Source organism: Vulpes lagopus, chromosome 1 (genome assembly GCF_018345385.1).
Source record: "Vulpes lagopus strain Blue_001 chromosome 1, ASM1834538v1, whole genome shotgun sequence".
NCBI classification, from domain to species: Eukaryota; Metazoa; Chordata; class Mammalia; order Carnivora; family Canidae; genus Vulpes; species Vulpes lagopus.
This window is the reverse complement of record NC_054824.1, coordinates 158470198-158496379: the sequence shown is the minus strand read 5'-3', so window position 1 is coordinate 158496379 and position 26182 is coordinate 158470198. Positions and strand designations below refer to the sequence as shown.

The 26182-nt window shown below is 37.6% G+C and overlaps 1 protein-coding gene across 2 annotated transcripts; it reads right to left on the bottom strand.

Moving 5' to 3' along the window:
- Positions 1 to 517: 517 nt before the first annotated feature.
- Positions 518 to 25925, bottom strand: LOC121489688 (dimethylaniline monooxygenase [N-oxide-forming] 3). 2 transcript variants are annotated; one of them, XM_041752964.1, is made up of 9 exons: positions 25789 to 25914; positions 24291 to 24430; positions 16906 to 17094; positions 13318 to 13480; positions 12973 to 13115; positions 9246 to 9445; positions 5976 to 6331; positions 3260 to 3332; positions 518 to 2554 (listed from the first exon to the last, which is right to left on the bottom strand). In XM_041752964.1, exons 2-9 carry the CDS (start codon positions 24420 to 24422, stop codon positions 2212 to 2214), a joined length of 1599 nt encoding a protein of 532 aa, XP_041608898.1. In that variant the 5' UTR covers positions 24423 to 24430; positions 25789 to 25914; the 3' UTR covers positions 518 to 2211. The 2 variants fall into 2 exon arrangements, with proteins under 2 accessions (XP_041608898.1, XP_041608908.1); XM_041752974.1 differs by lacking the exon at positions 16906 to 17094 and having other exon boundaries at positions 24291 to 24428; positions 25788 to 25925.
- Positions 25926 to 26182: the final 257 nt, after the last annotated feature.

The following is a 26182-nucleotide window of genomic DNA, read 5'->3' as shown; positions in this document are numbered from 1 at the left end:
ATGCTACCTCTCCAGTTACTTCTCACAGAAAAAAACCCCTGCAAACCACACCAAAAAAACAATAAAGCCTCTTGCCCATGTTTTCCTTTTCTTGGCCTCCTGTCTGACCCTGCTGACACCCTGTCTGGCGTCCTGTGGTGTGGCTTGTGAATAATTAGCAACTTATCTCTTCAGTGGCAATTATCTTCTGATATGTTGGCCTCACTCTACCCAAATAATAATAAAACCTACATTTTAAAGGAGCCACTTATAGCAAAACAGTTTCTTATCACCTTACACTTAACACTTTGCATCTGGAACATTTGTTTGAATCTAAATAATGCCTGTTTTCAACAAGAATAGCTAATATTTACTGGCTGCATACTAAATGCCAAGTACTCTTCTAAGCCCTGGGGGAGTAGTCGTGGACAAAATATTTCTGCTCTCATAGAGCTTATTTCTCGTGAGGGGACAGATCACTCACAAACACATGGCGACTATATTAGATACCATGAGGAAAAACAAAGGACAGGAGGCAGAAAGTGACAAAGGATTGTATTTTTACATAGAATTGACATTTGAGCAGTGATTGGACTGAATGGTGAGGTTGGATATTAAGTAACACTGCGTTTGGCTGGGTAGTTGCATCTGGGGAAATATGCTCCCTTCTTGAAAGACCCCTTAGGGTAGCATCTGGGACTCTATCCCAGAAGATCCAAGAGTCCTTCAAAGTGAATATGCCTACCTCTGATCATTCCTGCTGAAGGAGAAGGCAAAAGAAACAACAAAGGGGACAAAGGAATATAAAGAAGTCAGAGAAGGCAAAAGGGAGAAAGAAGTTAGAATAGTAACAAGAAAGAAGAGGAAGATAAAGAGGAAGGAAGGACAAAGGAAGGAACAGAGGAATGAGAAGACTGGTATATATATACACACTAGTTTGGCTAAGTATTTGGCGAAGAGCAACTACTTAGCACCAGAAGCTTGAAACATCTAGAACGCTGAAGTATCAAAAGCCTGATTCAAGTTCCTGCCTCCCAACTGGGTGCAGTCAGCAACCCTGTGATCATGCGGGTTAGCTTTGGATCTAATCAGCATAGCTGTGGCCGCTGCACAAAACAATTTTTATTTGGTTGTAATTTTAATACCTGATTTATGCACTTTTTAAGTCCTGGTAAGAATTTTGTGTCCTTATTGAGAATATAGATATGATGAGATGAAATTGGGAGTGAAAAGATCTTTTGTGCTTCATATGTTCAAATTGTATATCTTTTAAGACATAAATATATATTTAATTTTATCAGTAAAACTTGAGAGCAAAAATGAGTGATCAAAAATCATCGCTGTTAATAAAGAAGTAATTAAGACATCAAAAATAGTTAAAATAATTCATGTCTTAAGTATGGAGAAAGATTGACATTAATAGGACATTAAGAGAATGTGTTGGCTACATAAGTTTGAGAAGAATATTATATCCTTTATCAGCCCATTAATGTTACTTCTTGTTAACTTTCATTATAGACCAGGTCTCCATACTATACTTTTTTTTTTTAAGATTTTATTTATTTATTCATGAGAGAGACAGAGAGAGAGAGAGAGAGAGAGAGAGAGAGGCAGAGACACAGGCAGAGGGAGAAGCAGGCCCCATGCAGGGAGCCCGATGTGGGGCTCGATCCCCGGTCTCCAGGATCACACCCCGGGCTGAAGGCAGGTGCCAAACTGCTGAGCCACCCAGGAATCCCCATCCATGCTATACTTTTTGGCCAGGAATCAGGACATATTGCCTGGAGGATTTGGTATAAAACAAAAATAGAATTAAAAGCCATATTCTCTACTTGATTCTCCTGCAAATGGTTTTCAGAAGTGGCTGGAGAATATCATAACTACTCTGCTGAGTTTGCTCTTTATTTAAGTTTGAAGCATGTATTTCAAACTTTGATTAAAGGACAAAAGGAATCACATCGCAATGTTTCAGGAGATGCTTGAGGTTAGTGGTGAAAAGCATAGTTCTGATTATGAAATGTTAGTGGAACCTAAAGAAAAGTGATTAATGCTGTCTTTAGGTCATGATTTGATTCTTAAAGGGGCTTACTTGAAAGCCTGGAAATAGTACTGTGTTACTGACGAATGCCTGCTGAATAGGAAAGTAGGAGGTGTGAAATTCTTATTTTTTAAATAGGAGAGTTCTATCCTGGGTATCATCAGTAACTTTCAGAATCCTGTGGGGAATGATAATTAGATCAATGCGAGGAAAACAGCAATGAACAGAACAGGAAGAACAAAGAGCTTGACCAAATGGCAAAGCATGCAAGGTTTCTGAGGGTTCCCAACAGCTCTTGTCTTCATGGGTTTCAGGGTCCGGTCCCACTGGGTCAGGATGGCATTTCTGGCTCCTGGCCACTTCCCTGGGCCCACTAGCCTAAATTGGTATGGGCTGCAAGGGCCAAAGAAAACCTCCACAGCCAATTTGGGATCTGTGAGGAACAACCACGGGATATTGGGCTTTGCCCCAATGAAGGAGGCAAGTTCATCCATATAACTAATATAATCCGTCTGTACTGTCTCGCTGGTGCCAAACCTAGAGGTGGGAGAAGAAACACCATTGTGAATACCAAAGCTCTGTGTACATGTCTTATAGGAACAAAAACAGGGAAAATGCTTTACAGCTTTTTATCAGAGGGAATTAACATCAATCCCTTGTGCTTGGAAAGGGGACTTCACTTACTCGTTCTGCACATTGTTAGCTTGTGCACTGATCTCATCTGGACATTCCCCAATACTGCACAGCAGCTGAGAAAAGTATTTCTATCCCCATTCACAAGTGGAAATTGTCTCTTACTCATGAAGTTCATTCATGGCCACTGAGCTAATTAGTGACAGAGGTAGGACTTGAGCTCTGTTTTCCTGACTATTCTCATTTGCTAAATCACATTCATTAGAGCCCTCAGTTTGGAGGCATCCTCTGTATCTTAGAGGATTTATGGTTTGGAAAATAGAAATCCACATTCATGCACTCTCAAACTCCTCTGATTTTCAATTCTTTCTGAGTCTTCTTTCTGTGATATATTGCAGGAGCCCTGGAGGGATGAAACAGGACTGAGTACTATGTCAGGTGCAAGTAAATCCTCCATAAATACTTTTTGAATGGATGAATTTAGCTCATAGCTGTCACCCTAATGACCTCACTCTGAACCATTTAAGACTAAAATAGTTCCATGTATTCACAGATTCTGATTTTTCTCTGGAACCCTAGGCTCTCTTTACAAAAGGTGTTCGTTCTTACCATTTGAGCTTTCCCTCCCGTTTTTTATCAATATCGTTCATCATGTCTGTTACAGAAGGCAAAGTGCAAGTTCCTAAAAAAAAAAAAAAAAAAAAAAAAAAGGCCGGGGGAGGCGGGGAAGACATGATAATAGTTAAATAAGTCTGGCAAAAGGTCAGGTTGCAATTTTTCCATCTTATTCATGAGTTATGTATCACATTAGTATTTCCATTTTTGGGGGGTCATTGTCTAGCAAAGCAAAATTTTGTTTGAAAGATTTTATTCATTTATTCATGAAAGAGATACAGAGAGGCAGAGACATAGGCAGAAGGAGAAGGCTCCCTGTGAGGAGCCTGATGTGGGACTCAATCCCACAACCCCAGGATCACAAATGGAGCCAAAGGCAGACAGACACTCAATCACTGAGCCACCCAGCTGCCCACAAAGTAAAATCTTCAGCAGATCAACAGGTGGTCATTTTGAGACGAACATACAAGTAATTTCTAGTCTTCTCAGAATTGAGATGTGACAATTAAAAACCAGGAACCAAATGGCTTTTTATCTTTGTATCTTTGCTCTTAAAGCAGTTAACAGATATTTAAAATCAGTTTTAAGGATTATATTCTAGTCTCCCAGCTGTATTTTTAAGAATGTTATCTTATAGTTTATAACCAGAGGTATATTGGCAACTTCTTTGTAGATTTAAGGAAAAAAACTTCATAGGGAATTATCCTGCTTTGTCAGAAAAAGGAGTTCCTGACTCATAAGATATAGAATGTAGTCAAGCCCCAAGCTTATTCTGAAGAGCTAACACTTTCTGGATGAGACTGAGGATATGGACTGTGCACAAATCACTGAGGACATGGGGAAACCCAAGAGACCAGATCCAAGTTGGGACTGCTCCAGGATTTCAGGCTCATTCTGGAATAGGTTTACAGACTTCTCTGAGACCCATACCAAAACATGCTTTCGTGCCCAGAGATACTTGAAATTTAGAGTGGTTTCTTTGGCAATTTGGGGATCACACTGAATAAGACTAGAACACCCAGATCTGATTACTCAAGGCATACAATGATTGCTTAACTCTCTGTTCCTGCAATCCTTAAAGGCAGGGTCACTTGAACAGCCTTTGTAGGCATGGCCTTGTTCCAAACCTTGGAACCTATTCTGTCCCTGGGCAGAAGGAGAGATCAAGAAGGAAGAGGTTATGCTCAAAGCCCACCAACTACCACCATTGGGTTGCCTGTAACTGGCCTTTCTGTCCTGGTATTGGGGTTCCCCCAAATTGGATTATTTGCCTTATCACCCATTTCCCCTAAGGCTGAGTCTTTGACTCATATATCAGTGCTCTATTGATTGGGTCTCTACATTGTCTCCTTTCTTCAGAGCCCAGGTTACAACTTACCCTAACGGAGTAAGTGTCCTACCCTTTAATGACAGTCTCCCTGGGCCTAAGCTTACTTCTTTCTGAGTGGAATTTTATGCCACCCCCTTCCTGGCTGTTGCCCTACTGGTGCAACATTTACTCTGTAACACATTCTTGCCTTGGAGGAAAGAGTAAAGGAAATTTAAAGGGATCCATTGATAGGCACAACTGTAAGGATGTTCATGATAGCCTGGTAATGAAAAATGTCTCAGTATACATAGTGGCAGGTATGACCTCCTACAGAAAAAGAACATTTAAATCCCAGCAAGTCAAGTAGGACGAGAAGCCTTATATATGGCTTCAGAGGAAGTAGGCCTGCTAAGATCCCTTTTCCAGAAGTTTTATACCTCTAGGACCAAACTTTGCACATTAAACTTTAACACCTTTTTGTTCTATAACCATGGACTTTTAGTCTTATGATCTGAATCTTTATACAATTGCATTCAAACCTTAATGTGAATCTGATCCTCGTACCTTCTGCTGGAGGAGGTTGCTTGCTTTCCTTGCCTGACCCCAATCAAGTTTATTGTTGTAGTTATTATTTTTTAATACAGGAACTTGTCTACCTTAGAGACTGATCATCTATTGCACTATACTTTCTGCTTTTTTTTTAACTTTTTAAAAGATTTTACTTATTTATTCATGACAGACACACACACACACAGAGACAGACAGAGACACAGGCAGAGGGAGAAGCAGACTCCATGCAGGGAGCCCGACGTGGGACTCCCTCCCAGGTCTCCAGGATCACACCCTGGGCTGAAGGCGGCACTAAACCACTGGGCCACCGGGGCTGCCCATGCTTTCTGCTTCTAATGCTCCACTGTTCATTCTTATTTGACATATGGCAGGGAAAAAGAGCAGAAATGACACTGACTTTCCAGAAATCATGATTTTTTTTCTATGACTGTAAATATTTGAAGTTGGCTGGATGTTGGCTTGAAAACATGTTCTCTTATTAACCTTTCAAGCAATGTCATTCTATTTAACTATATATGTAATTATATAACATAATTTTATAAAATTATCATGCATTTAAGACCATCAGCTCTAGTGTTCTTAGGTTTAATAAGTCAATAGCTCTAAATCACAAAATACTCTTTGAATAATATTCTGTACTATTGCATATGATAATCCTATGTGATGTTTTTAATTGCTTATAAAAGTACCAAAAATACAGAATTATAGATTCAAAACTGGGTAAGACCTAGGATTTCCTCCCTGTTATTAGGATTCTTGGTTTTACAAAGACTCAAAGGCATTCTCATTGGCATCCATCTTCCCCATCAATTATCTTCTTTGTTTACTTACCTTTTATTACTTGTACTGCCCAGCGGGCTTGCAGATCAGTTGTGGGAATGGTAGCCCCAAGGGACTGGACAAAACCAATCACTGCCATGGTCGGTTTTTCCAATTTAGGAGGGAAAATGCCTTTAAACAAGGTGATCTCATTGTTTTTGCTCTTAATGATGGACTCATCAAGGAAGGGGTAGGCATAACTATAGCCTGTTGCAAAAATGACACAATCGATGGCCTCAAACACTGTGCCATCCTCAAAAATGGCTGAAGTCTCAGTGAATGCTTTCACATTAGGCTTAATGGACACCGTGCCACACAGAATGCAAGCCGGGAGCTCGTCATTAAACACAGGTTCTTTTCTCAGGGTTCTGTAAGGAAAATAGAGAATGGTAATATTACCTTTTTGGTTTTTTGGTCCGTAATAATTAATAATCAATTAATAAGGGAGGAGAAAGCTACCAAAGCTTTTTTTCTTATTCCATGGAGTGTCTCCAGTATGGTTGAAGAACAAAACTGAAGTAAGGCAGTATTGTGAAGTAAGATGAGTTGCCTTTTGCCAACCATTTCTCTATTTCTTGTGATCTTTCGCTTCTCTCCCACAGGGCTCCATATCCCAGAGTCAGCACCCATGACATTAAAGTTATATCAGGAAAGATCCTAAATCAGAGTATCTGGGTATTTGGATTTTTTTCTTCAGTTCTTATTAACTGTGAACCTTGATCAAATTAAAGTTTCTCAATTTCTCTTGCCTCATCTTTCTCCCTCAGATTGACAATAACCGTTATGTCCACTTCTGGTCATTGGGAGACCAAAATAATACAAAGATCTTGGGTGAGCTCTCTGATAGAGGGTGAAGTGTGAGGCCCCTGTAAACAAAGGCACAAGTCAGGTGAGGGAGGGAGTGCCAGAGATTTATATAGGCCAGAAGAAGGAGGGGGCCAGTTTGAATCTTTGGTCAGTGAAAGTCTGGAAAGGAGAGCTTTGGATGATTTTTTGTTCAGCACTTATCTCTAGTGAGTGTAGACAAATATGAACTTTGGGGTGAATGTGAATAACACTGCAGAAAAAAAGCTTTGCTCCTAGATTACTATGGCAACCATGAGAGAAAGCCACAGGGAGAGTCCACCTCAGAGGAAACTGGGCCAGATAATGAGATGGGCTGTAATCCTGGTTGGAAAAAGGCTGGATTCAACTGTGAGAATTACCTGTTGCCATCAGACTTTTGGCCCCACTGTCACCTTGAAACTGCTCTTGTCAAGGCCACCAGGATCCTCAAACTGCCAGATCCAATGATTCACCGTCACTTCTCATTGTATTCAACTGACCAGCAGTGTTTGACATGGTGATAGCTCCTCCTTCTTGAAACACTATTTTATTTTGCTTCCAGGTTATCACCTCTCTCTCTATTCCTTTCCTACCCACCTACTATTCATTCTCAGTGTGTCCTGCTAAATTCTCCTCCTCTCCTGACCTTTGAACAAGGACATGCCCCAGACTCAGCACTCAGACCTTTTGTATTCTTCATCTACATTCACTATTCAAGGGATGTCATCTGGTTTCTTAAAGTCCTGCCTATACTCTGGTGAATACACATTTTTAACCTAGGGTTTCAATCTTTCTTCTGTCTTGTGTGTCCCTAGGTTTCTCAGCATTCTTCTATTATGATGACTAGTTGGCATTCTAACTTTGATATATTTAAAACTAAAGTTCCCTCCTCCTGTGGTCTTCCACATCCCAGTAACTGTCAAGTCCATCTTTGCATCCTTGCTCAGATCAAAAGTCTGGAGGACCCTGACTCCTTTCTTATTCTCACATCTGTTATCCAATCTAACAAAATTCTATTTGTGTTTACCTTCAAAATATATCCCAAATCTGGGTATATATTTTATCACTTCTGAGCATTTGCTGCTAATAATCCTAGTCCAAGCCACCAACCTCTGTCATCTGGGTTTTTGACAATAGCCTTTTACCTATTCTTTTCACTTCCTTCCTTAACCTACCCCTATACACTGAATGATGACCACAGCTCCAGAGTGATTTCTTCAGATTAATTTAGGTCTTGTCCCTGGCTTGCTCCGATGCCCATTACATTCAAAGCAGAAACAAGAGTCCTTACAATGGCTTACAAGGCCTAACACCATCTGGCCATTTTGATATCTTTTTATTTCGTCTCCTGCTTCTCCCCCTGACCTCTTTTCCCCAGGGAGGGAAGGCCACTGAACATGCTAGTCTTGGCCCTGAAGAGGCAATGTCCTAATTGTTTCCTCTGGGTTACTTTCCCCTGGACATTCTCCTGGCTTATTTCCTCAGCTTCTTCAGGAATTTGCTTAAAAGTCTCCTCTTCAATGAGGCCTCCTCTGGGGGCCTCCCCATTACCTCTGCCTGCTTTGTTCTTTTCTCCCTAGTACATATCAACATATGATCTTCTGCTATTTGTCTCCTGTCTATTTCCCACTGCTAGAAGGTAAACTTAGAAGAAGAGGGATTTTGTGTGTTTTGTTCACAGCTATAGTCATAGGGCTTAATATAGGACCTGACACATAATAAATGCTAAATAAATATTAGTTGAATAAGTCAACTTGGATGTAAACAGTGTATAATTTGGATTTTTCACCCCTTGTCAAAGTAATTTCTTATGTGTCTGAAGGATATGTCTCAGGGGATTTTATAGAAAAGAATGAGGAGGAGGCTGAAGACGTAGGCATTAGGGGCTCCCTTAAGGGTGGGTGATAAGAGTGTAGAACAGGGACAGTCCTGCTTTTCTTAATTGAACTTTGTCATGAAGTGAGAGGCAGTAGAGCAAGGTGGCTAAGAGTGAGCGGCTCTGGAGTCACCAGATCTGGGCTCATTTTGAAAATTGCTTTTACCTTCTAACTATGGGACTTTGGTAAAATTATTCACCACATTGAACCTCAGTTTTCTCATCTTTAAAATGGGGATTATAATAGAAACCTCCTCATAGTCATTGTGAGGATAAAATGAGATAATGCATGTCAGAGCCTTGCTAAGTCACACTAAATGCTTAAAACATGTTAACTATTGTTATCTTTGCTCTAGGGCCTAATTATGATGTATTATATAACTTTCCAGCTGTACAAATCTGGTAAGGATGATTGTGAAACAGGAAATCACTCTCAATTTTTGCAGTTCTTCATCCTCTGAAATGTGAGACGTGATTATTTCACTAATATTATTTTGATTGGTTTGGGAGTTACAACACATTGTGAGTTGTTAACACTGAAATAAAAGTTAGTGTGAACATCATATTTAACTCTGTATTACCCATTTAAAGGCATCAAGCCATAGTTCTCATGCTTGAATCTTGCATTCATTTGCTTCATGTACCACCAGTCAGAGATGATTGTTGGCAAGCTGTTCTTGAGGAAGGTTTCAAATCGAGTGATGAACATCATGTCCCATGGATAACCATCATCCCAGACCCGGCTCATCACCCAGGAGCCACTTCTGGAACTGATGATGACCTTAAAAAAAACAGTAATTTAACCGTTAAAGTAGTGACCATTTGTGGTGCGTACGGTGGTTTGTCCCTCAGATCTGACTTTTGGAATGGAATTATTACACCAGCTCCTGGGAGTGTTGCCAGAAGGCATCCCTCAGCTGTTAGCCCTCTTTGAGAGTTGCTTCATTGAAAAGGGAGCATCTTACCTAAAGTCTTATTGTCTTTCTGGATTCCCTCCCTTCAGTGACTGTTTGATGTGGGAATATAAAGGTCCAATGTATCACCCCAACTTGGAACAATTCAGAAGGACAATTCAGAAGGATAGCTTCAATGCAGGGTAGAGGGTAACTTTCTTCCCTTGCCTCAAAGGTATTCATACAGAGAGCAGTCCCAAATAAACTTCCTGCACTCCAGTCTACATCTTAGGACCAATGATCCTGTTATCTTCTCTGTTGGAGGTGACTAATAACTGAATTCTCATCACATTTCCTTTAGTGTTTATCTGATGACCATTGTTTACAATCAGGCAATTCTGACCCAAAGTAGGCATTTTGACTTAAAATGCCTTTCCCCATCCTGAAAGAAGGCAAGAACTTCAGCATCAGAAAATCATAAGCTCAAATCCTGGCTCTGTTACTTACTAATTATGTATTTTGGGGAAAATTCCTTTAACTTCTCTAAAATATTCAGTTCTCTTATTTGTAAAATGGAGATAATAAGTACTGGCCACATCAAATCTGTGTGAGATGTAATGCAGTGTGCTAACCATGCAGTATGACCACCATTGCCTGACACGGAGAATGTGTTCCTTTCCTCCCCTTCTATCATGATAATCCCTAACAGTGGAGGTTTTTAGGCATTTTTTAAAAAGAATTTTTATATATAATGCCACAAGGTTTTTTTTTTTTTAATAAGGGAAGCCAAGCAAAGGAGAGACTAGAGGATCAACTTGTTGAGAGCCTCTGAAATTGATTTTCTTTTCCCTAATTTATCATATATACAACTAATGGATGAATCTCTTAAAACTATGGTTTCAACATATTTTTCCTTAGCTCAAGAAGCTGAAATGATTTATCATTATTTATAAAGAAATTAGAATACTTTAGCCTGTCATTCAGTGCCTTAAAGGATATGATGCAACTTGACTCCATTCTTTCTTTCCTCTCTCAATTCCTTTTTTATTTTTATTTTTAATTAATTAATTATTTGTTTAAAATATTTTATTTATTTATTCATCTCTCTCTCTCTCTCTCTCTCACACACACACACACACACACACACACACAGGCAGAGACATAGGCAGAAGGAGAAGCAGGCTCCCTGTAGGGAGCCCGATGCAAGACTCAATCCCAGGACCCCAGGATCACGACCTGAATCAAAGGCAGATACTCAACCACTTAGCCACCCAGATGACCCTCCTCTCACATCGAGGGTCATCTGGGTGGCTAAGTGGTTGAGCAGCTACTCTGCTCCTTGGAATCATATTTGGTGTTTAGTCATCTGGGTGGCTAAGTGGTTGAGCAGCTACTCTGCTCCTTGGAATCATATTTGGTGTTTAGTCTTCTACACACTTCATTAATTTCCTCTATGACTTTTTTTTTTCCTCTATGACTTTTAAGAAGACAATTGACATTTCTAGTCCTCAGTTATCCTTTCTGTAAAATGGACAAAATAAAACCTGGTCTACTTTCTTGCCACAATCAAAGGAGCACATTTATATGCCTGCACTGGAGTACCATAATGCATTATACAAACTGTTATTCTTGTTATATACCTCCATTCCAGCAAGATGAACCACAATAGTGAAATATGCTGTTCTCTTGTCTCCATATCTTTGCTTATGCCATTCTCCCTTCCAAGAATACCCTTTGTCACCTCTTCAACCATATAATTTATAAATATCCTCCAAGGAATGGTTCTGGTCTACTCCCATTGTGAGGTCTGCAGTTCCATAATCAGAGCATTTAGTTCTTGAATGACCTATGTATCCTTTTTCCAGTGGCAGCTTTTGTATTGTTATTAGACTTTCTACTTAACTTTTGAAATTACATTTAATTTATATCAGATAATATAATATGTTATTTTCCCAAGTAGTTTTTAAAGTCCTTGAGGAGAGGGGCCATGTAGTTGACTTCTTTGTGTCTCTATGCTGTCTAGTATAGTGCTTTGAACAGGTAAACAGGAATATTTCTTTATACTACTTGTCCTGTCATGATCTCCTTGCTTCACTGATTGTAATACCATCATTTAAAATGGACCTATGTTGGGGATGTCCAGTGTGGCATCAGTAGGCATAGCCTCTAGAGATAAGATTCCTGTCTGTGGGCTTCTAGGCAGTCAGTACCTAGAGAATCTCCCAAAGCTATTAGGTGATGTTTGTTCAAACTCCTTCCCATTCCTTTATGGGCCCCGTTTCACCTCTTCTCCATATCTCCAATTTCTCCTCATACCATTCTTTTTCAGGCCCAATGAGTTGCAGCAAAGGGGTATTTTCACAGTTTCCTGAGACTCTAAGCTTCTTCTTGCTTCAAAACCTTCTTCCTGGAGTCCTCTTCGGACCTGAACCCCTTTCTCAATTTTTAGTTCTTAGCTTAAATGTCATCAGCTGGAAAGGGCTTTCCCACTTCCTTGTCTGAAGCAGGTCACCCTTATTATCCACTCTTACAGCATACTTTTTCTTTTTTTACTAGCACTTTTCACAATTTTCATATTATTTGTTAACTTATTTAATACCCGTTTGCTACACCAGACTCTGAGTTCAGGGCGGGTATCATGTATGTTGTTCTCCACTTTCTCTCCAGCACCCAAGCCAGTGCTTGGCAACATAATAGCTAGTCAACAAAGAACTAAGGGATGACCATCTTCATGTATGAATGAATATAGAACTCTATGTTGCTGAAATAATGTTTAAATCCTTTAACTCCTTACCAAGCTCAAAAAGTAGGTTCTATTTTTATCTGTTTTATTTATCTTTTTGAGAAAACTGACACTCAGAGGGGTTGAAGGACTTAATTCAAGAGCGTCAGAGTCATAACCTTAAACCTACATCTGCACTAGTTTTGGAGGGATTGATCAGACACATTATTAGACACTGAATGTCCTGAAGAAGATTGTTGAATGGCATCACTCCTTGCTGATATCCTGCCTTTGTCATAGCAAACTATTCAAAACCTCACCTGTTGGGGCACCTGGGTGGCTCAGTCAGGTTGGACTCTTGATTTCAAGTCATGATCTCAGGGTCATGGGATCCAGCCCCACATGGGGCTCCCGCTCAGCAGGGAGTCTGCTTAAGATTCTTTCCCTCTCCCTCTGCCTCTCCCCCCACTTGCACATATACATTCTCTCTTAAATAAATAAATAAATAAGTAAATAAGTAAATAATCTAAAAAAACCCTAACTTTAGGTTATGGAAGGAAGTTGAGATATATGAAACACTACTTAGTCTTCCTATTAAGAACCCTGCGCATCATTCCCCTTCCCTTGTTTCTTATCACACCTTTTAAATGATTGTTTCTTTAAAGATAGTTTCTGAGTGCCTGAGAAGTGTACCTGTTCAGCTGTGTGGCTGAGTTCCGTAGCAATATCACAGCCTGAATTCCCCAGGCCTATCACCAGAACTCGCTTCCCCTTGAATATTCCTGGTTCCTTATATTCCCGGCTGTGGAAACATTTGCCTTTAAAAAGTTTTAGTCCTGAGTGAAAAGTAGGAAACATATGAGTCATTTGGCTTCCATTTAAAAAACTACTATATAAGTCTTGTGGGTGAACGCAGTCACAATAACATGGAACTTTAACACTCTACATCTATTACATACAATAGAAACATATATATGACATTATCAAGATATTAATTCATGCCACATGTATAGATGGTAGCCTAAATTTCAGCCTTACCTGGAAAGGACTCTTCTGGTAGATTGGGGTACACATGGTGTCCAGAACAAATCAGTACAGCATCAAAGATAGCTGATTCTCTTTTACCATCCCTTTCAGTGGTAATATCCCATTGGCCGGAGACTGAGAAATCAGGACGTTTATTTACACTGCATACAAGTGTCTAAAAGAAATACAGAAAGACTTTTCTATGCTACAGGTACATTTGGCACCAACTTGATCAAATTGTATAGAAAAAATCCTTAACAGTGGCTTAGGAAAAATATCCATTATTAAGATACATATTATGAATTCAAAATTCAAAAAATCAAAACATTAAATGGTAAATGTATATATTTTATGATTTTATTTGATTATTTAAAGAGAGAGAGAGAGCGAAGAGAGAGAGACAATGAGCACAAGCAGGGGGTAAGGGGGGAAGCAGACTCCCTGCTGAGCAGGGAGCTGGACGTGGTGGTCACCTGAGCTCAAGGAAGACACTTAACTGACTGAACCACCCAGGTGTCCACATAAAATATATATATTTTTTCCCCATATGCTTCTTGTGCATAACCAATGTGTTCTGTGCTGAGTGACTCCCCTCTTGGAGCTATGACAGTGAATTCAATCATAGGTTAGAAGTGTCATGTACCACCTGTACTAAGTAATCTGGTGGCAATGGCAAATGATTTTTATAGTAACAACTACTTCCTACCATATCTCTTTAGCCATTTTATTTTTAATATTATTGTTGCCTTAAAGTGAAAGATATTGTCTATATTCAGAGAATGAGTTCTCAAATTTTAGTATGCATAAAGACTACCTGGAAAGCTTGTTAAAGTACAGATTCCCAGGCCACAGTCTTAAATGTTCTGAGTCACTAGGTCTGGCATAGGGCATGAAAATTTGATTTCTAATGAGCTCCCAGGAAATGTTGATGTTATTTGGTCTATATACTGAGTAGCACTGGATTAGATTATCAATAAATATTTATTCACAGCTGATCAGCTGTCTGTTGGTTGGTGTGCTCCCTCATCAAAATTATTTTTTTCAATTCTTCTGATTATATTGGATAAAGAATCTCTATTTGGTACAAATTGTTTTTATAAACTTTATTATGTATACTATTTCATAAATATTATACAATAAATGTATACATATCCATATAATGCATATTATTTATGAACTATAATAAAACAGACACTTTTGAATCCATAAAATCTTGCAATGTCACTTATTTAGAATAACTCTGGGATTATGCATTTATTTATGCTATGGTAAGTGGTTCCTTTTTGGATTATGGTTTCTGGTTTTTGCTGCTGGTTTACAGAACTGCAATTGATTTGTATATCTTGATCTAATATACTACTATCTTGCCTAACATTTTTATATTAATCATTATTAAACCTAGTAATTTGTCTCTAGAATCTTTTGGGTTTTCCATGCAGAAAGTCATATCATCTGTGATGAATGTTACTTTTTTCTAGTTGTCATTCCTTTTATTTTCTTTACTTATTGTACTGTCCCTTAAATTTCTTAAGACTATTGAAAAAAAGCTGTAATTACAGGCATCCTTGTCTTTTTCTGGATTTTAAAGGAAATTATTCTAACTCTGCACTCTTTAGTACAGCACTGTCCAGTAGCAATATAATATGAGCAACATATGTAATTTAAAATGTTCTAGTAATCACATTAAAAAAGAAGAAAATATATAATTTAATTCTGATATATTATTGTTTTAACAAGAAACCAAAATAAACATCATTAATAGGTATATTATATTCTTTTTCATAATTAGACTTTGAGATCAAATGTGTACTTTATGCTTATGGCACATCTCATTTTTTGGCTGGTGGCTACCATATTTTAAGATAATATTTGTATGTTTCTATGGATCAAGAAAATTCCTTTGTAATCTTATACTGGTGAGAGTTTATTTTCTTTGCTTTTCTTTTATTGTTCTTTTAGGTAGAAATGAATGTTAAGTTTTATTTAATGCCTTTTCAGAATTTGGTAAATGTATTGTTTTCTTCCTGTGACTGACCGAGTTTTGTACTGAATTACATCTTTATATTTGATGATATTAAAATATTCTTTATCCTTAGCCCAAAAGCAACTCAATGAAGACACCTAATTTTTAAAAAATATTTTGTTATATTCATTTTTGAAGTGTTTTCCACCAATTTTCTTTTTTCCTTTCTTTTTTAAAAAACATTTTATTTATTTATTCATGAGAGACATGGAGAGTGAGGCAGAGACATAGGCAGAGAAAGAAGCAGGCTTCCTGTGGGGAGCCCAATGTGGGACTTGATCTCAGGACCCCTGGATCACGACCTGAGCCAAAGGCAGATGCTCTACCACTGAGCTACCCAGGTGCTCCTCCACTAATTTTCTTGAGGGAAATATGCCTGTAATTTTCCTATTATTTTTGTTTGCTTTTGATGTCAAGGTTATAATATCATAGAATAAGTTTAGAGGTTATACTTTAATTTTTAGTCTGGAAGAGTTTATAAAATATTGAAATAATTTGCTGAAAATTTGGAATTACCTATGGAGTTTTTTTAGTGGGAAAAATTTTAGTTTGTTTCTGAGTCAAAAGAATTCTAAGTTATCAAAGGACTATTCAGACTTTATACTTCTTTTTGTGTGAGTTTTGGCAACTTAAAAAAACGACTTTAAATTTAACCAATTTAAAAACATTATTTGGAAAACACTTTTATAGTATTCTTACTACATATTTTATTTCATTTATATCAGTTTTATCCATTTTTTCATTTCTAATATAATTTGTGTCTTTGTTCTTTTTTCCTCAAATTATCAGCTATTTGTCTATTTTTTTTGGCTTTTCAAAGAATGAACTTTCTATCTTCTTAATACGCTTTTTCAATTTTAGTAATTTCTCTTTACTATCTTGTTCATTCTATGTTCTTTTGAGTTTATTATACTTTTCTTTTCCTAATTTCTTCATCTTATTAGTTTTTAAGCCTTTATTATTTTCTAACATAAGCATTTAAGCTTATAATTTTCATGAAAGTTTTGGTCTTTATTCATCTCACAAGATTGATGTGTATAATTTATCATTCAGATCTAAATATCAAAATTTCCAATGCAATTTCTTCTTTGAGCCATATATTTTTCAGAAAAAAAGTTTTGAAATTATAAATCCATGGCTAGGGATCCCTGGGTGGCACAACGGTTTAGCACCTGCCTTTGGCCCAGGGCGCGATCCTGGAGACCCGGGATCGAATCCCACGTCGGGCTCCCGGTGCATGGAGCCTGCTTCTCCCTCTGCCTGTGTCTCTGCCTCTCTTTCTCTCTCTCTCTGTGACTATCATAAATAAATAAAAAAAAATTAAAAAAAATAAATCCATGGCTATTTTACATTTATTTTTTTATTGATTTCTAAGTTAATGGCATTTTGCTCTAATAACTGTACGTGGTATTTTGTAAATTTCCGATGTATTTTCTAAATCTAGGGTCAGAGAGGCCACACTGTTAAAAATATTGACAAACAAGGAAGAAATGCTGAAAGGAACAAACATGAATCTGCTAATAAATATAGAATTCCTCACAATTATGCCTTTAACTAATCTTTTGATAGCATCTTACCTTAAATTGTATGTATTTCAGGAGTTTCTTTTCTTTGGAAAATACAGTGATATATTCCTGGAGCTTGCTATTATGCATAAAGTTGGGGAAGTCATCAGGATATGGGAAGTCTGGGAAACACATCATCTCTTTGGAAGAGTTGGTAAAGACAGACTGGTAAATGCTAGCTCTGCCATCCTCTGCATGCTCCTGTAAATGTATAGTTTCAAACAGGAGAGAGTCTGTAAATGGGTACAGTTACCATGGTCAGTGATGGTTCCAAATAATCATCACTCACTTTTACCCACAAGTAAATTCAGTAAGATGAGGAATAAATTAATTTTACTTAAACCATTTGATGCTAATCAAAGGATCTTAGAATATGGGAGCATATATCTTTCTTAACATCTTTTCTAAGGGAAACAAATTTTGAATTTCATTATGTCTTTTTAGGAATGTATAACTAGAATTGAAGAAAGAAAATTCAAATATTTGTTATGATATGGATTAACTTTGAGGACATTTTGCTAAGTGAAATGAGCCAGTCACAAAAGAATAAATACTGTATGATTCCACTTATATGAGATACCCAGAGTTATCAAATTCATAGAGAAATAAAGAAGGGTGGTTGCCTAGAGCTGGAAAAAGGAGGAATAGGGAGGTATTGTTTAATTGATATAGAGTTTTAATTTGGGAAGAATAAAAATGTTCTGAATGTGGATGGTGGGTGGTATTATTATACAACAATGTGCATAAACTTAATGCCACAGAACTGTATACCTTAAAATGGTTAAATGGTAAATATTTATTGTAGTATATTCACCACAATAAAAAAAATCTCCTTTAACATACCATGAAGTAGTCAGAACTAAAGATTAGATAATTAGTTAATTAGATAGTAATATTTTCTTATGTACCTAGGGCAGAGAGAATTTAGGTTATATTTATAATAGTGTTTTTCAAATGATTTTGACCATAACCTATAGTTAGTAATGTATTTTATATTGCAACACAATGCACACACACACTCCAAAAGTTTTATGAATAAATCATATCTAATTACTTGAGTTACATTCTGATATTTTCTGTCCATTCCATTAAAAAATGAAGATTGATTCATTAATTTATTTCATAGCAAACTAATGAGTCATCAATTCTAGTTTGAAAAACAGTGGTTTAAAGGAACTGGAAAGGTGAAGTTTAGAAAATTGGGTAGGAGAAAGGAGAATAGAAGCAGAAAAGAGGATGATGGTAAATCATTGAGTTCTTCAAGTTTATTCTTTGGGCTGATATCTCAAGATTAACATAGTTCATATAAAATTGAGGGGAACACTGAGGGCAGAGGGGCTTTTGTTTTCACATTCGAAATTTTGGTAAGATATTACTTATCTTAAAGGTTCCACTTCCACCAACCCAGGTAGAGTGTTGTTGACACAGGATGATCAAGTAGCAGTGATTAGGAAAATGTAGGTCTTAGTTTAGCTCTCTTGAATCCATTCAGTTTGAATAGGACATGAGAGTTTCCTCTTGCTCCCAATAGGTATGCAGAAATTATCTGAGAATTCTCTTAGCAGGTAGTCTACAGGAGAGTTGCCATGGCAGGGGCTAAGTGGCATTTTAGGAGAGAGATATAGAGTGGGCTACTTGGTTCAGGAACTCAATGGGAAAACTGGATCTCTGGGAAGGTCATCTGATGTGCTCATAGGAAGCAAGTGGGGTCTAAACAGCAAGAAGAGAAGACAGTCTGTAAGTTCATCAACTGCTGTCTTCAATTTAAGATTCCTAGGGATCCCTGGGTGGCTCAGTGGTTTAGTGCCTGCCTTCAGCCCAGGGTGTGATCCTGGAGTCCTGGGATTGAATCCCATATTGGGCTCCCTGCATGGAGCCTGCTTCTCCCTCTGCCTGTGTCTCTGCCTCTCTCCCTCCTCTCTCTCTCTCTCTCTCTCTCTCTCTCATGAATAAATAAATAAATAAAATCTTAAAAAAAAGATTCCTAAAGGATGAGCATGAACAATAACCAAACAAAAGAGAAACACCAAGAGACTATCAGGGCCAGAGAACAGCCCTAGGATCTGTGTTTGAATTCAAGAAATTTTGGCTTTCCTCCATCCCAAGATCATATAAAAGTCCTTTTTTTCCATAAGTCCAGATACAGTGGTGGAAAATTCAAAGGTTGGGGGGTTCTGAAAGACTGGGCATTAATCCAAAAGAGATTTGGAGATTAAGTTGTGCTGAACTGGAGGTATTTCTCTTGTCTTGAAATGCTTTTATGTTTCTCCCTACATAATTATGGATATTTGTCTGTTGTCCTATTTATGCTAGACATAAAAGAGGACCTAAGCATTAGTAGTCTAGTATGTACTTATGGATAAAATATTATAAAATATCAAGAACTCACAGGGAGAAGATGAGAGAAGATGAGAGGAATCCCCAGTTTGTAGCCAGCAAAGAAACAAAGATATTAGCCTAACATGAGCAAGAAACTGAATTCAGCCATTAAGCTATATGAACTTGGAAGCAGATTCTTCTCCAGTACTTCTATATAAGAGCCCAGCCCAGTGAACACCTTAGTTTTGGCCTTGTGAGACCTTAAGCAAAGAACCCAGCTGAACTATGCTCTGCTTCTGACCTACATAACTGAGAGTAATAGATGGGTGTTGTTTTGAGTTGGTAAGTTTGTAGTAATTTGTTATGCAGCAATAGAAAACTAATACAAGGACAAAGGTGAGGTACTGAAGCAAGCCAAGGTAGAAGAAAATTATGTAATATTACACCAAAGAAGGAGTTCATAAAATAAAAATGAGGCAAAACTTTGAGACAGGTTTGAGGTACTTTTGCAACTTTGGCTGCTCTGAGATAATCAATATGCCTAGAAATGCTGACATGATTGGTCTTCAGTTTTTCTTAGACTCCCAAAAGTTCCTGATTACTAGGAAAGGAGTTGTGGTGTCAAGCAAATATATTATTTGTAACTTGTTCCTTTTTTTTTTTTTTTTAACTTAATCATGGACATTTAACTGTTCCTACTCAGGATTATATAGCGCATCTCAGAACCCATGCTTACAGACTGATTCTTCTAAGTTGACCACGTAGAAAGTTCATAAGAGAATGGCTATATAGTTAATAATTACATTTTTAAAAGTAATTTTTTTGGAGGGAGTGGTCAACAAAGAGCCAAACCCTTCTTATTTATGGAAGTAGATTTGTTCTTTTCTGATTACAAAAGTTATCCAAGTTTCTGATTAAACACAACAGATTATGCAGATGCATTTGACACTTCTTTCACCCAAAATTTACTAAAATGACTGTAAAAGTATTGGAGGTATGAACTTGCAAGGGAAAAAAAGGGGAAAAGTAAGAAAGGAAAAACAAACAAGAACATCTTGGAAGACAGAGCATACATAGATGAGTAACAGATCTCAGAGAGTCGAAAGCTAAGTCTAGGTCTAACCAAATGGAAATCCAGATCCAATAATGGTATCATAAGACATTCAAGGTCTACAGTTTTTTACTTTACATGTATAACTTCTCAGAGGACTTCTGGAGGATGTACTCTGATGTACTTACTGAAAGGAGAGAATAAATAGTAGGACAATAAGGGCTTCAGTGTTACAGCTTTGATGAGAGAAGGAAGACAAGCATTATGAACTATCTTTAAGAGTCAGTTAAAAGAAGAATTAAGTTGATGGGCCAGTTGATGTGTTTAAACATATTGAGCGGAGAATCATAATTCTGGGAGAGAATTTGAGGGATTAATTAGAGTTAGTACCTGTAAAATTAAACAGAGGATACAGGGCAATTATTAACTCCAGTGAAAACAAAATGTAATCAAAATCAACTAAATGGTTCAGTAATGAACAGTATTTACACAGTTATAATGATATAAACGTCAAGGTTTCATTCAAACAAAAAAAATCATAAAACTATACGAGGAAGGAGATGAAAAATCTTGTAAATAGGTATGACCTTTGTTCCATATAATTTAAGGGGTTGTTGTTTGTACATAGCATCAGTTAAAAAAAATTCTATAGTGCAGAGGAAGTTACAAGAAATGAGTGTAATGGGCCAAAAATAAATATGGTGAAACAGAGAATTTAAATTTAATTTAAAATAGGACCATTATTAGTATGAGTAAGGGGAGATCCAGTGTTGCCTCATTTTCTGATTTTTCAAGAGAAGAAAGATCTCTAGATTTTTTTTGATCTCTAGATTTTTATGTAAACTATCATGATTTTAAAATATTACATTAAAATCTCAAAACGGTATAGATAAAATAAAAAGGATTGATTTTTGTCTAGTAATTTTGTGATTTGTAGCTTTTGGTGAGATTAGAAAGCTTGGTAGAGATGTAATCACTGCAGGAGACACTAAACATTAGAAAACAATTGATCCAGAGAGTAGAATACAATCAGGGGAAGTGAACAAAGGATTGTGAGCCCAGAAAAAAGAGCTTTTACTCATGAAACTTCAGGCCAAAATCCAGGCAATTTACTGATGTATTGTTTGGAGATCTCCTGAGAAAGACATTTCCCTTAGACCTGTGGCCTAGTCTGAAAATACTTTATTTTCTCAGTGATCAAAGCAGGCGAGGGAAATATGTCACTCTGGCTTTAGATCAGCAACACAAATGAGAACTAGAAGGGCACAGGGAGGTGCTCCAAGAAACAGCCACAAAAAGTTTGAATGATCTGCACCTTTGTTTTTTCACACTTAACAAATGTTTGGATACTTCTCAAAGGGAAAAAAAGTGCTGAAAGAATGTAAAATGCTGATTTTAGAAACGAAGGGTAATGAAAGTACAGAATTAACAGACTTTTATAACATAATCCCATAATATGAATTCTAGTTATACAGCTCTAGACTCTTAGTGGTATTTGAGAAACAGCAAAGTGATGCTGTCACCTGCAGTGTGGGCCCTCTCAAAAGGTATAGTAATTAGGAAACTGAATAACCAGTGTATTTGTTTCCTGTGTACTGTAAGTTACCACAGACTTGATGGCTTAAAACAGCATGACTCTATTCTCTCACAATTCCAGAGGCCAGTAGTCAGAAATCATTATCCCTGGCTAAAATGAAGGTGTTTGTAGGGCTATGTTCATTCCAGAAGCTCTAGTGGAGAATTCATTCCTTGTCCCTTCCAGCTTCTGGAATGCCAGCATTCCCTTGGCCTTTTCAGTGCCTAGAGGCACATCTTGAAGATGGAAGTCAGAGCACAATACCTTCAAATCTCTCTTTCTGGTGAGGTGATCACATTTTTCCCCCCTTCCATCTCCAAATCTCCCTCTGCTTCTCTTATAAACATATATGCTATGGCATTTTTAGCACTCCCAGATAATCCAGAATAATTTCACCATCTCAAGATTCTAACTTAATCATACCCCAGTTTTCCTAATTAGGAACATTTGCGAGTTCCAGGAATTAGGACCTGGCATCTTTGGGGAGACCATTGTTCAATTGTCCAGCCTACCACCGTCCACTGGCCCATAAAGATTCATATCTATCTTACATGCAAAATACATTTATCTCGTCTCATCACCCTAAAGTTTCAATCCATTGCAGCATCAGATCAAGTCCTGAGTCTCATCTATACCTCATCAGCTCAAAAGTCCCAAATGGCATAATCTAAATTATCTAAATCATATATAAATGAGACACTGGGTATGATCTACCTGGGCCAAAATGTCTCTCCATATGTGGACCTGTGACTAGAAAACAGATTCTCTTCTACTAAAGTACAGCAATGAGATAGGCTTTGGGTACCAGTTACAGATGTTCCCATTCTAAAAGAGAGAGAATGAAAAAAAAATAAAATAAAATAAAAGAGAGAGAATGGGAGGAAGAAAGGAGTTACCAGTCCCAATTTTGAAATCCAGTGGGTAAATGTTATTGGTTTCAAGGCCTAGAAATAACCTTCTGTGTCTCAAGGCTCCAGCTTCTGGGCCCGCAGTTCCACCCTCTGGAGTATTTCATCCTTTTCTTGAAGAGAAGCATATGTTTGCAGCTGATTATTTTATCAATCTATGATGACAGATTCAAACGTTAGTCTTCCTTGAGCAGCAAGAGATGTAGCTACTCTCAAAATCTGTATCAGCAGTGCCTATCTTCAGCAGTGCTTTGCAAAGTAGTTTGAATATGAGGATTGGATAAGATTCCTATAGAAATCCTGCCAGCTCAAAAGGCCACTTATTGCAGTGGCACCCAGCAGTTTACCAAGGGGTTAAAAAGGCTAGAGAGACAGGCCAGCTTGAATCATGATCTTGTCTTTTCCATTTACTGATCATTTACCATTTTTTCTTTTCTTTTGAAGCTTCAGATTCATTTATAAGAGGGAAAAACTGATACCTACCTTATGGGATTATTGTGAAGATTTAATCAATGGGTAACAGTGTTAGGCATACAGAAAGTGCTCACTATAATAGCCCCAAGAGTCAATAGCGTGCTAATCTGAAGCTCTGTCAGCACATTTCAGCAACATATTCTAGGCTCTACAATGTTGTACAAGATGTTGAACAGTTTCAACAATTCTTTACAGTCCAGAAAATAGCTATATTAATAAGAATAATTTTCATATCTTTATAACATTTAGAGTTGTCACAGACATTGTCTCCTTAAACGTAACCTTTTTATTGAGATATGAAACAAAATACTAATTTTGTACTTGAGGAGGAAATAGTAGCTTGAAAAGAGTTATTGCTCTTCCTAAATTTGCATATATAAATGGTTTATCAGAAGAAGAAGACAGACGAGGTAGGCTTAGCCAGGCAGTGTTCCTAAGGTTGGAGGCAATATGGGAGCTGGAGCATAGGCAAGCCCTTGCACCTGCTGATGTGGTTGTTAGGCAACACAGGAAGTGACTTAATGGTTGCCTAGAAGCATGACTGCTGACAGAGTCCTTATTGCACAGAGACAAAAGGGCATTGAAGAACTTCAAATAAGTGTGTCCTGTTCTTGGTTCATCCTGTAGCAGTCTTATTAATTATATGATTTTTGAAAGGCCAAAGAGCACCTGAAACTTAAAAACTGGTCTGAATCATTCAGTGGACCTTTCGTAAACTCAGTGGAAGAATGGGGACAGCCCTGTTTTTTAAATGAGTAACTCATGTAATTATATAAACCTAACCAATATTTGCCTTCGGATTTTACTCCCAAGTGGCTCAATTATTAATGGTTTATCAAGGGTGAATTCTGTAAACAGAGACCTTTAAAGCTATCCCACTATCTCATTTACTTCTGAAGTGAGCAAGGAATTTACTTTCCAACCTGCTCCTGATTCTGTGTTTTGTAGATTCAAACCTAAGAGGGATTCTAATTGCATGGAAGCTGGTTTGGCAGCCTGTGCTCCAGCAATGATTTCTCACACACTTCCCACCTCACTTCCTGGTCTGCTGCAGTGATGTCCCACTCACCGAGAATTTCCACAGGCCCCCAATGTCTTCACTCCTCTCAAAGCAGGTGGGCTCTAGCCCCTCTTCCAGACAGCTTCTGATGGAGGCCAAGCCACTGACTCCAGCTCCGATGATGGCCACTCTTTTCCCCATAGTTACCTGTATAAAGGCCCAGAGAACATTTCTAGAAACAGTATTACTGAAAACTTTTTTTGTATCACTCTTTGGTTTAATTAGAATTTAGGGGGGCCTAAGTGGCTCAATTGGTTGTGTCCAACTTGTGATTTTGGTTTAGGTCATGATCTCATGGGTTGTGGGATGGAGCCACAAGTTAGGGTCTGTGCTCAGCAGGTGATCTGCTTGAGATTCTCTCCATCTGCCTCTTCTCCCCACTCAAGCTCTCATTCTCTCTTTTTTTTCTAAAATTAATAAATAAATCTTTAAAAGAAAAAAGAAAAAAAACACCTTTATTTTTGCACCAAGAAAGCAATGTTGAAAAATGGATCAGAACTCTTTACTAACCTAACTGCATTTTGCATTTCTCTCTGATTTCTAAGAAGAATATTTTGTTCTAAAAAAAGAAGCACTTTGTTTTTACTCAACTTCCCAAAGTTAAGAGACTTATAGTCTAGCATATGTATTTGTCATTTTTGCTTTTGGCCTTTTGTCATTGATTTCCTATCTAAGAGTGAACATGAGAAAGAAAAGGGGATTCACAACTAAAATACACATGCAAGGACACCTGGGTGGCTCAGTGGTTGAGCATCTGCCTTCGGCTCAGGGCATGATCCTGGGGTCCTGGGAGGGAGCCCTGCATGGGGATTTCTGCAGGGCACTTGCTTCTCCCTTTGCCTATGTCTCTGTCTCTCTATCTCTGTCTTTCATGAATAAATAAAATCTTAAATAAAAAAATAAAATGAAATAAAACATACATGCAAACACCAATGCCTACAAACATGTATATATATATGAATGAAGAAACAAATATGCATGTGTATGTGCACACATATGCATATTTATTTCTTCTTTCTATTTTGGCATAAGACTCAATGCTGAACAAGGTCAGGTTCTGTCTGCATTTCAGTATGCCAGGCAGTCACTCCATTCCTCCCTTAAAATGTTCTTCGCTTTCTTAATTAAAAAAAAACAAAACAAACAACAACTCAGGTGTCTTGTCTGAAAACAACTTCTTTCTACTAGCTGCCACCCCCACCTCCATTCTCTTTTTTAAAAATTAAATTTCCTAATCTTTTCCTGTTTCTGACAATATCTTTAGGCCTTACTATTACTTCTATTTTTTTTTTCTGTTTAGACAAAATCACATAGATATGCAGTGAAATAGACTTGAATGGCAAGAATCATGACCCTTACTTCTCAGAATAAAAAGATTTACCTGAATTATATGTCATTCTCATTCTGACCACATTTGGTATGAACTATAGATTCCCTTCTCCATTTACCTATCCCCCCCTCCTCCCTCTCAACCCATTATAATATCGTTATTTTCCCCTTTTCTACCTTTTTTCTTTATCTTCCCTTCTGTATGTTTAAGTCCTGTCCAAGTTGTTTGGGCAGTTTGGAAGAAAAATGTTTTCCATAAACCAGCACTGCATGGAAACTATTGGAAAATGGGAGGAACTGCTTTTACTTATTTATTTATATATATATACTTTAATTTGGGAGGAGGAACTGCTTTTAAAGGGGAACACATTTCCTGGTCCTCTCACAAGTGAGCCTGAACCACGAATTCTCCAGATAGGCTGGGCTCTGCCCAGTTTCTGACCACTTGGGTGCTTGCTTTCTCTTTAGACAAAATAAACATAACTGTTTACACTTCTGAATGCTCTGCCTGTGCGTCAGGCAGTTTTTCCCAGATGACTCCAGTTTTCTGCTCTATTATATTGCGTGTTATT